This window comes from Scyliorhinus torazame, chromosome 21, assembly GCF_047496885.1.
Source record: "Scyliorhinus torazame isolate Kashiwa2021f chromosome 21, sScyTor2.1, whole genome shotgun sequence".
In the NCBI taxonomy this organism is placed as follows: domain Eukaryota; kingdom Metazoa; phylum Chordata; class Chondrichthyes; order Carcharhiniformes; family Scyliorhinidae; genus Scyliorhinus; species Scyliorhinus torazame.
This window is the reverse complement of record NC_092727.1, coordinates 97451576-97463839: the sequence shown is the minus strand read 5'-3', so window position 1 is coordinate 97463839 and position 12264 is coordinate 97451576. Positions and strand designations below refer to the sequence as shown.

General features: G+C 42.9%; 1 protein-coding gene across 6 annotated transcripts in view; it reads right to left on the bottom strand.

Annotated features, from left to right (window-relative positions):
* The window catches only part of atxn7l3a (ataxin 7 like 3a), a 60157-nt gene that overhangs the window by 19523 nt on the left and 28370 nt on the right, over nt 1-12264 (bottom strand). For 4 of the 6 annotated variants that reach the window (XM_072487107.1, XM_072487112.1, XM_072487108.1 and 1 more), the window contains 4 exons: nt 7579-7647; nt 7276-7319; nt 5761-5823; nt 2526-2597 (listed from right to left, as the gene is read on the bottom strand). In XM_072487107.1, the coding sequence (XP_072343208.1) occupies nt 2526-2597; nt 5761-5823; nt 7276-7319; nt 7579-7647 (248 nt within the window). The remainder of the gene's footprint in view (nt 1-2525; nt 2598-5760; nt 5824-7275; nt 7320-7578; nt 7648-12264) is intronic. The other 2 variants (XM_072487110.1, XM_072487113.1) reach the window with 1 other exon arrangement.

The following is a 12264-nucleotide window of genomic DNA, read 5'->3' as shown; positions in this document are numbered from 1 at the left end:
TACGCCTCAATTAAGTCACCTCTTAACCTTCTTCTCTCTAACGAAAACAGCCTCAAGTCCCTTAGCCTTTCCTCATAAGATCTCCCCTCCATACCAGGCAACATTCTGGTAAATCTCCTCTGCACCCTTTCCAGTGCTTCCACATCCTTTCTATAATGCGGCGACCAGAATTGCACGCAATACTCCAAATGCAGCCGCACCAGTGTTTTGTACAGCTGCAACATGACCTCATGGCTCCGAAACTCAATCCCTCTACCAATAAAAGCCAACACACCGTACGCCTTCTTAACAACCCTCTCAACCTGAGTGGCAACTTTCAAGGATTTATGTACATGGACACCGAGATCTCTCTGCTCATCCACACTGCCAAGAATCTTACCATTAGCCCAGTACTCTGACTTCCTTTTATTCCTTCCAAAATGAATCACCTCACACTTTTCTGCATTAAACTCCATTTGCCACCTCTCAGCCCAGTGCTGCAGCTTATCTATGTCCCTCTGTAACTTGTAACATCCTTCCGCACTGTCCACAACTCCACCGACTTTAGTGTCATCTGCAAATTTACTCACCCATCCTTCTACGCCCTCCTCCAGGTCATTTATAAAAATGACAAACAGCAGTGGCCCCAAAACAGATCCTTGTGGCACACCACTAGTAACTGGACTCCAGTCTGAACACTTCCCATCAACCACCACCCTTTGTCTTCTTCCAGCTAGCCAATTTCTGATCCAAACTGCTAAATCTCTGTATTTTCTGCAGTAGCCTACTGTGGGGAACCTTATCAAACGCTTTACTGAAATCCATATACACCACATCAACTGCTTTGCCCTCATCCACCTGTTTGGTCACCTTCTCAAAGAACTCAATAAGGTTTGTGAGGCACGACCTACCCTTCACAAAACAGTGTTGACTATCTCTAATCAAATTATTCCTTTCCAGATGATTATACACCCTATCTCTTATCAACCTTTCCAAGATTTTGCCCACAACAGAAGTAAGGCTCACTGGTCTATAGTTACCGGGGTTGTCTCTACTCCCCTTCTTGAACAAGGGGACAACATTTGCTATCCTCCAGTCTTCTGGCACTATTCCTGTAGACAAAGATGACTTAAAGATCAAAGCCAAAGGCTCAGCAATCTCCTCTCTAGCTTCCCAGAGAATCCTAGGATAAATCCCATCCGGCCAAGGGGACTTATCTATTTTCACGCTTTCCAGAATTGCTAACACCTCCTCATGAACCTCAAGCCCTTCTAGTCTAGTAGCCTGAATCTCAGCATTCTCCTCGACAACACTGTCTTTTTCCTGTGTGAATACTGACGAAAAATATTCATTTAGCACCTCTCCTATCTCCTCGGACTCCAAGCACAACTTCCCACTGCTGTCCTTGACTGCCCTACTCTTACCCTAGTCATTCTTTTATTCCTGACATATCTATAGAAAGCTTTAGGGTTATCCTTGATCCTACCTGCCAAAGACTTATTATGTCCCCTCCTGGCTCTTCTTAGCTCTCTCTTCAGGTCCTTCCTAGCTAACTTGTAACTCTCGAGCGCCTTAACTGAACCTTCATGTCTCATCTTTACATAAGCCTCGTTATTCCTCTTGACAAGTGTTTTGACTGCCTTAGTAAACCACGGTTCCCTTGCTCGACCACTTCCTCCCTGCCTGACAGATACATACTTATCAAGGACACGCAGTAGCTATTCCTTGAACAAGCTCCACATTTCCATTGTGCCCATCCCCTGCAGTTTTCCTCTCCATCCGATGCATCCTAAGTCTTGCCTCATCGCGTCATAATTGCCTTTCCCCCAGATATAACTCTTGCCCTGCGGTATATACCTATCCCTTTCCATCACTAAAGTAACGTAATCGAATTGTGGTCACTATCACCAAAGTGCTCACCTACCTCCAAATCTAACACCTGTCCTGGTTCATTACCCAGTATCAAATCCAATATGGCCTCGCCTCTCTTTGGCCTATCTACATACTGTGGCAGGAAACCCTCCTGCACGCATTGGACAAAAACGGACCCATCTAAAGTACTCGAACTATAGCGTTTTCAGTCAATATTTGGAAAGTTAAAGTCCCCCATAACAACTACCCTGTTTCTTTCGCTCCTATCCAGAATCATCTTTGCAATCCTTTCCTCTACATCTCTGGAACTTTTCGGAGGCCTATAGAAAACCCCTAACAGGGTGACCTCTCCTTTCCTGTTTCTAACCTCAGCCCATACTACCTCAGTAGACGAGTCCTCATCAAACGTCCTTTCTACCACCGTAATACTGTCCTTGACCAACAATGCCACCCCTCCCCCTCTTTTACCACCTTCCCTGGATGTGGATGTTAAGGTTGGTGCACATGAAATATTTCAGAGTAGGGCAACAAAATACGAGCTGAAAATGCCCATTTTTAATTCTAGCCATTAAGACAGCTCTGCATGTGACTCTACACATTCAAAAAAAGAGCATAAATCAATCTCTTTTCAAATTGGCTGGAACAAATTCACTTCCTCCATTAACGGAACTTACACTGAAGATCCCAGGAGATAGACCCGTACAGATCGCCGCTGATCGTCTGTGTGTTGAGGGCACCGTAATGATCTAAAAGCCAATGGCAAGTTGTAGTTAAACAGAAACATATCACCTCATGCTATCTATGGTGTACAGAGTGTGCCTGCATGCAGAGTGAACATCTAGTACTGTGTATAATAGTTGCCTTGGCTGGTACCGTCTGTTTCTCCCATCATAGGGTAGTGCTGGAACAGGGCATCCAGCCCAACAGCCCATGCTGCTGTTTCTGCTCCATATAAATAAGTTCTGTTGCAATTCAGCTACAAACGTTGGGATACTCTATAATCCTCCTGTGGTTTTTAAAATATCATCTTGGGCTTTCCCACATTACGCTGTGAGTAATTTTCATAAGTGAGAAATAATCAGCCAAATCACCATTATTTAATCTGATAGCCCCATCCCACAAGCTGTTGTTCATCGCACAAAGTTTCAAGTAAGACCATTCCCACCCCCCCACCCCCACAGACTCCAACAAATGCATAATCAGACTGTCTACTTACTCTACACAAATGCTTATATTTACAGTATCACACCTGTGTTGGGTGCATGGAGTGATTTCTTGCGGGTCTCACAATAGCTTCATTGATGAAAGACACATACAGCATTTGGTCCATCATGCCTGCTCTTTGCCCCACTCCCCTGCACTTTTCACAATATTCTTGTAATATCTTTTGTTACGGCACCCTGGGATTCTGCATGGTCAATTCCAGCCCTACTTGACCCAGAGTCGCAACGCAATTGAAATTAACTTTTATTTTCAAAATACCCGAAGTTCTTAGCTGCCCAATAACTACAGTCACCAGGTTTGTAAATTTAAACACTATTAACTTTTTATTATTAACAGTAACTATTATTAAATAGGCAACAAATACAACTGGTTAACTATCTAATCTTCCTAACCCCCCCCACCCCGCCTTTTAACTTGTCCCACCCTCTATATATACACACACACACACATACAGACAAACACAGTGGGCTGTAAAATAACAAAGAAAATAAGGATGAGTGTCTTTGTTTCAGATGGACGTCTTCCAGTTAGCTAGAAACTTTCAGATGGATGTTATCTTTTCTTTCAGCTTGTAATGGTTTTCACCATAGACTCACTGAAATAGGCAACCAGCATTCAAGTGAGAAATAGACTGCTACTTCTTTCCGGGTCTAGAAGCCTCTGCCTTCAGACAGTAGGCAGCAGAGCACAGAGAAAGAGATGCTTTCACATGGAGAGTCCAGTGGCTTCTCCCAGATTCTGTCTGAAAAAACCCCACCCGACAGGAAACAACCTTGTCAATTCATTGGCCACCAGCCAACCACTTGAAACAAACCCCTCCAATCTCTTGGGTGCCTTAAAATCTGGGGTTTACAGCCCAAAAATGAAAAACTTTATAACAGTGTATTACTTTGACACTAAGTTCCTTACTTTCTCTGCTCGACTTAAACGTATGTCTCCATTAACGACCCATGGAACAAGAACAATAAATTCAAAATGAAAGAAATAGGAACCAAGGGAATCCTTGGTTAGGTGAATTGGCCAATGATAAATTGCCCTTAATGTCCAAATTGCCCTTGGTGTTGGGTGGAGGTGTTGAGTTTGGGTAGGGTGCTCTTTCCAAGAGCTGGTGCAGACTCAGGGGGCCAAATGGCCTCCTTCTGCACTGTAGATTCAATGATAATCTATGATTAATCTAGGACAAAGGTTCGGCACAACATCGTGGGCCGAAGGGCCTGTTCTGTGCTGTATTTTCTAAGTTCTAAGTTCTAAGAATCAATATGAAGGGCCCTTACATACCTCCCTCCCTCCCTAAAAGGAAAGAAACATCATGATATGGACCTTTTGTTATGAGGTATGCAAGACATAAACCACAAACATATATCCATTCATCCTTCCTCGCTATATAGGTTCCCCCACATTTCTCTTCCTTCAATCCCCCCACCCCCCCACCCCCCAGTTCGTACATTGGCAACCAATAAGCCTTAATTTCCTAAACGCAAGGGTGGCACGGTGGTTAGCACTGCTGCCTCACAGCGCCAAGATACCAGGTTCAATCCTGGCTCTGGGTCACTGTGTATGTGCAGTTTGCACATATTCCCAGTGTTGCGTGGGTTTCGGCCCACAAGCCAAAGATGAGCAAGGTAGGTAGATTGGCCATGTTAAACTGCCCCTTAATTGGAAAAAATGAATTGGGTACTCTAACTTTAGATAAAAAAGAAAAAATAGACAGCGTAGTGCACCCCAGTGACCTACAAATCTGATTATGCTTTTGCAATATCCTTATAAGATCTCTTTGTTACTCTTCTTTAAATGGGCAAACTCAGTATGTAAATGTTCTGGGATTACTGTATTTGCTAGTTGTACCACAGGAGGGTCGCTCTGTGAACTGTCGACCTCCTACCTCACGCTTTCTATCTCTGTCCTCGTCCACTACTTATACCACCTGACACACCTTCCCTCCTTCCTCCCTACAATGATTTTTATTTTCAGCATATTTATGTGGCATAATCCATCCTTACACTTTTCCCCTTCAAGTATTTACCATTTTCTTTTGGAAACTTATTACTGAATGTGCTTAAACCATCCTTTGAGGCAAAGCATTTCAGATCACAACAACTTGTTGCTATTTTTTTCCCATTCCTCAAGTCCAAATGCACATCAACTGGTTTAATCAAGTTAACAGTTAAAACCCCATACATTTGCAATCCTCGAGAGCTTGGGCAAATCCTTGATATCGAAGGGGGCCTGAAACTCTGTGGCCAGAGATTCAACACTTTCTACCCTTACCTCCCCTCAGTAACTTAGGAGGCATCACATTTAGGATAGGCGGATTATCTATTTTAAGTCCTGCCAACCTTTTAAGTGCCTCCTCTCTATCTTATGTAATATCACTACCACCTCCACCTTTGCAGCGACAGTGGAAGCTTCCTGTTCTTGGGAAAATAGATGCTAAGTATACATTTTGTAACTCGACCCTAGTCTCTACTTCCAAAAGACGACCTGTGTTTTGACTCCAAATCGACTTAAACCTTCCAGTAACTTGCCTTTTTGTTATTTGTATGTTTATACAAGACTTTGGGTTCCATTTTATGTTAGATGCAAATTGATTCTCAGACTCTCTTTGCTTCACTTGTGTTTTGTTTTTTTAAAAAAGAGTTCCCCTGCACTTTCTGTATTCAGCTTGTTCTCTACTGCATTACGTACCTTACATTGCCACAAGCCTCTTCTCCTATTTCAGTTTTGTTAAGACTTTCATTTACAGAGGTCCTGTAGTAATATGAAAAGCACAGAATGGGCGATACAGGTGACTGTCCCTGTGAAGTCTGCATAGCACCGCTCAATCTAACTTTCTCATTCTACACCCCAGTTATCCAAAGTTGACTTAACCTTCTTTTCTCCCTCGTGAAAGTGTCTACTCCGTACCCACACCATTTCTTCTTTGAAGAACTCTCTCTTTGTTCACTTACCATTTTGCCAACCAACTTTTGATTCCAATCCACCTGGACTAGATCCCTTTTATACTCATTGAAATTATCCTCTTCCAGTTAGGTATTCTTGCACGTGATTGTTCCTTGTTGCTGTAACTATTCTCAAATCAGATGATATTATGATCATTGATCCTCGAATGCTCCTCCCATCCCCCACAAATCCTGTCTGCCAGGCCCTGGTATCTCACAGCTCACTTACACGCTCTTCGGGGGCACCTGGTCATTAAAGTACCCTCTCCCTAGTGATATAGCTTCAGTAATGGTTGCTACTGGCGGCAGCTCTTATGGACAGGCTGCTGTCCTCAACTGAATGGCGACCGCCACCAGAGATAAGCCTCCCCGGGTTCCACTGCTGGCAAAAGTAGTGTCACCTCCCACTTCGGTCTCTGGCGGGGGTACTTCTGCCACCTGCACAAAATGCAGTCTGCCATTTTAAAACACAGTGGTTCGAATTTGGAATGCACTGCCTGATAGATGGTGAATAGTTTCAAAAATACCTTACAAAAGGGAATTGGATAAATAATTGAAGGGACCAAATCGCAAGGAAATGGGAAGAACAGGAAATTGGGACCAACTGGATTGCTCTTCATCACAAACTCAATAGATTGAATATTCCTGTCCAGAGTTGTACTATCCTATGATCATATTCAATGAAAGAAGGAGCAAATGGTCGTCACAGCTAATATTAATAATCTTAATCTCTTTCCAGTGCTCTTATAGTTTATTTGATCAATACAGTTTCCCCCCATTTTTTTTACCTTCCTTATCTTTCCTGAATAACTTGTAGCCTGGAATATTAAGTTCCCAATCTTTCCTGTCTTTAAGCCAGATCTGTTATTGCCACTAGACCATAGTCCCCTGTGGTAACTTGTGCTGCAGCTCACAAACCTACCTACCATGCTCCATGCATTTAGCTCAAAAATCCATTTAATTTTGTTTTGCATATGACCCCTGTGCAATCCCTTCTATTTCTGAATCATTCTTTATTGCTATTTTTTCCTCATGCCTTTTGTATACCTTGTTTCTCTTTACTCTGTACAAAGTGGATCATTCCAAAGTGTTCACACCAATTCAATAAATTGCCACTGATTGAAGATTCATGAGTTTAACAACCTTTGCAAAGGGGTTCAAGAGACCAGTTAAATGTATTATAGGCAGTGGTTGCGGTATCACTGCAGAAATCCCTCTAGACTGCCTCGTTTCTAGGATAAGGTATTTGTTGGGTCCTTACCTTGTGCACATTTTCTTGGTGTGCTCCGAGATGACTCCACATTGCTGAAAAAGAGGAGACAGATTTACTGAGAATGTCCCATGGAATCTGGGATTAATCATTCAAATAAAACTTAACAATGTGGAGCATGGGGGAGCTGGTGAGGAGGAATGAAGAGACGCAACTTAAGGAGTATTTACACAAGTGAATGGGCGTGACAACGCATAAGTAACTGCAGGGATTGAAATTATCTTCACTGTACTTCAAGAGCTATCCAGTTTTCCAAGATCATTTGCTCCTATCACAATCGAGGTTAACACTCACCGTTGTAAGCAATGAACGCAACTCTTCAGGACCCAGGTTTTCATAGTTGATGCCAGAATTATTATTGTACTGCAGTGAAGAACATAAACAAATATTATTGTAGGGTCCAAAATCTATTTAATCCTTTCCCTGTACTAATTTTACTGTCCAATGCATCTAGGAAGCACTCTGCTCCTCAGCTGGGTCTGTGTCCCATCATATCGTCCACAGGTTTGCTGGATGGTGGTGGAAGGAGGAGGAGGAGAGGATTGTTTGCATAGGCTGAAGGACAGGCAGGTTATTAAAGTGGGAAAAGACATTACTAGTCCTTCTGCCACATTTTCCAACCCCAATGCCAAAAGGGCACTCATTCTGAGGTGATCTCCAGAAGCTGGCCTTGGCGCTTTCACCTGACCCCTTTCTATGCACAGGATCGGAAAGACCGGAAGATCAAACAAAAAGACAAACCCTTTATCCACAACCAGCAGGCCAGCATTGGAGGCTGTCGTTGGTCAGCAACAAGACAACCTCGTAGCTTGTGGCCATTATGATTGCTGCTGGTTTTTCAGACCTGTGGCAGCAGTTGCATTTCATTTTTACACTTTTTGCAGGTTCAGGTGGAGCACACTTTCTTCCTCTCACTGATTAGAGTCCAGGCACAGGGGTCGATGATGTGGTGCAAAGAGAGGAAAATTAGTCCAAGTTTCAGAAACAGCGATGTTAGTTGGGAGCCTGACATGCTGGACAATCATTCGGCTAGATATTTTATGTTCTACAGTAAAAGCATCTTCAATTTCAGATTTTACGGATTTTCAGATAAAGTTTGGAACTGTAAATCATTCCCAATAATAGAAGATTATCTGAGGCATTGCTTACATTGCTTAACTGTTGTGATGTTTAGCGGTTTGTCTGCCTATCCCTCTAAAGTCACTGTTCTATACATATAGCCGTGGTTTGCTTAAGAACAAAATTGCTGAGGCCAGAGGGCAGCTGCTTAGTGTGTTTTCTAAAGATTGTTTTGTGCCAGTATTGAAAGATGACATTTTGACTAGCAGGAGCCGGGTGCCAACAGTTTTCTATTTTCATCAGGTGTTTCTCACAGCATATCAGGGATTATGTTGTTGCACAGAAAACCTGGTACACATCTCCAATGAGAGAATCTGGAAAAGAATTTGTAAGCGTCTTAATCAGAGACCGCGATGCTAGGTTTTTTTTTGATAAAGGGTTTATTGATTGTGCTTTCTCTACCTGCTGCAGTTATTTGACTACCACAGCTACATAAAGTCTTTATAGGCATAGCTCTTTTGAAATTTTCAGTGTCAAAAGATGGTCAAGTAATTACCCTCCTCTGTCTCACTCAGCACCTTTTTCTAAAGCAAAGGGGTTCATGTACACATTGCAGACATTCAATCGCCACCCTACCCCCACCAAACACACATCCTCTTCTAAAACCACTCACATATCGATCCAACTTTGTAGATTTGGCGACTGGTAACAATCATCAAATGATTCTGTTCTGATTGAGAAACCAGAGAAACCTACGTCACTGACTGCTACTCAATGTCCCCTATTGAATTTTTCACTAAGACTACCCAAAGAGGTCACCTCAACAAACTATATTTACGTAGCGCCCTTAACATAATTAGCAGTCTCTAAAGTCTGTTTTTTTCTTAAATTTAGCAATTGACTAAAACTTACTCCGAGAGGTCAAAATTATTCCAGCCTTGAACAGGGATGTACAACTCTCTTGACAGCAGCTAGGTAATTAGGTAGCTAGCTTAAGGTGGTTTTCAGAACTTGACTCATTGGTTTTTCAGAAAATATGAAAACAGGGATTCCTCGGTATTGCTTGGAGTGCACAGAATATCAAGCTGGGAATTTGGTGAGCGAGGAAGTTTGAAGAAGAGGAAAACTATAAATTAAGAAAAAGCTAATACAATGCAGATGGTAGGATGGGTGATGTGTCATGGCTGCAGAACAAGGGAGCTCTGGATGAAGTCCATGCATTCTCTACTGCAATCCATGGAAACCATATCTTCAGTGTCTGTGTCTTGAGCTGCTTCAGCTCACAACTGAACAACTGGAGGCCGAGCTACAGACATTGCGACTCATAAGGGGGAAAGTTACCTAGACATTTTGTTCCAGAATGCGGGTAGCGCCATCTGATTAGGTCAGTGATCAAGGTGAGCAGGATGTGACTGCGAAACAGGCAAGGAGATTGAGAAGGTGGGAGTGAAGGAGCCTCAGCCCTTCCAAATGCCAACGAGAGGATCCACCATCTATGGTTAACTAAAAAAGTAAAAAAACTTAAAAAGAAAAAGCACATAATCGTGGATGCCAGGACAAAATATGTAGAAGAGCAAAGAATGACTAAAATATTAATAAGGAGAGAAAAATGAATGTATGGGAAGTTAGGTAGAAATATAAAGACAAGTCATAAGAGTTTCTACTCGGCTCAATAACAGAGTAGGCATAAATGGTTCATTTTCTGTTTGGTAAAATGTAATTTGTTTTAAAATTTCCAATTAAGGGGCAATTTAACACAGCCAATCCACCTACCCTGCAAATCTTTGGATTGTGGGGTGAGACCCACGCAGACAAGGGGAGAATGTGCAAACTCCACATGGACAGTGTTGGCAAGATGCGTGCCACAGGAATCAGACCTGGGGCCTCAACTTCTTACAATTCATATAAATGACTTGGGTGAAGAGACCAAAGATATATTTGCTAAATTTGCTGAGACACAAAAATGAGGAAATTAAGATGCGAAGAGGATATAAGGAGGCTACAAAGGGATACAGACAGGTTAAGTGAGTGGACAAAGATCTGACGAAAGGAGTATAAAGTGGGCAAATGTGAAATTGTCCATTTTGGCAGGGAAAATAAAAAGCGTATTATCTAAATAATGCAAAATTGCAGAGCTCGAGGGTGCAGAGGGTTTGGCAGTCCTTGCTCATGAATCACAGAGTACAGCAAGTAATGCTAATAAAATGTTAATATTTGTGAGGGAAATTGAATATAAAAGAAGAGATGTTATGCTTCAGTTCTACAGGGCATTGGTGAGACCACATCTGGAGTACCATATTGGTCTTCTTATTTAAGGAAGGGTGTAAATGCATTGGATGCAGTTCAGAAAAGGTTTGCTAGACTAATACCGGGAATGAGTGGGTCTGTCTTATGAGGAAAGGTTGGACAGCCTAGGCTTGTAACCACTGTAGTTAAGAGCAGCAAGTGGCAACTTGATTGAAACCTTTAAGATTCCTCAAAAGGCAGTGGAAGCTGAGTCTTTGAATATTTTTAAGGCAGGTAGGTCGATTCCTCGTAAGTGAGGGGGCAAATAGTTATCGGGATAGGCAGGAATATACAGTTGAGGTTACAATCAGATCAGCTATGATCTTATTGAATGCCAGAGTAGGCTTGAGGGGCCAAGAAACATATCCCTGCTCCTAATTCGGGCGGTGCAGTAACACAGTCGTTAGCACTGTTGCTTCACAGCACCAGGATCCCGGGTTCAATTCCCAGCTTGGGTCACTATCTGTGCGGAGTCTGCACATTCTCCCCGTGTCTGCGTGGGTTTTCTCCAGGGGCTCAGGTTTCCTCCCACAAGTCGAGACAGACGAGCTTATTAGGTGAATTGGACATTCTGAATTCTCCCTCAATGTACCCGAACAGGCGTCGTAGTGTGGCAACTAGGGGATTTTCACAATAACTTCATTGCAGTGAAATGTAAGCCTACTTGTGACACTAAAAGATTATGTTTGAGCCAACGTACGTCACTGAGGAGGCTGGCGGGAGAGCAGAACTTGACATGAGTAAATAGACAGGCAGCAGTGTTTGTAATGACCCAAGTTTTACGGAGGTGGGGCAGTACGGTGGCGCAGTGGTTAGTGCTGCTGCCTCATGGCGACAAGGTCCCAGGTTCGATCCCGGCTCTGGGTCACGGTCCATGTGGAGTTTGTACATGCTCCCCGTGTTTGCGTGGGTTTCGCCCCCATAACCCAAAGATGTGCAAGGTAGGTGGATTGGCCATGCTAAATTGGCCCTTAATTGGAAAAATTAATTGGGTACTCTAAATTTATTAATTTTAAAAAAGTTTTACGGAGGCTAGTCAGAAGTGCACTGGAATAGTCAAATCTAGAGGTAACAAGGGCACAAACGAGCAGCTGAGCTGAGACAAGGGCACAATTGGTCAATATTATGAAGGTATGAAAAGGCAGTCTTAAAAATGCGGTCCTTGTGGTAGCTCGCACACCCAGTCGGAAGGAAGCTCATCTTGAAGTTGAATATGACACCAAGGTTGCAAACATTCTGGTTCAGCCTCAGACCATTAAGTGGGATGGAATAGTTAGAAAAAGGTGTGTGTAGCTCAAAGGCTAGAAAAGGCTAACTAGAAAGTTAGCAGGAGGAGTTTGGAGCCCAGAAAATTTAGAACTGATCAAGAAATGTTCTCATTTCTAGCCCCGGTGGAACATAAGAACAGTGGTTTGCATTATAATTCTCCTAGGAACAGAAAGATCTAAAGAGCAATCACATATCTGAAAGCTCTTGCAACGTCCTGGCCCAGGCACGATGGGACAATGGCCTCCTACTACTGTAGAATACCTCCCTGCTGTTGATTTCAATACTTTAATCTCTTTCTAGGACTTTCAATTCTTAATACGCCATACCCTCAGTTACGGAGGGCATCCTGGCATAGATAGCTGTCTT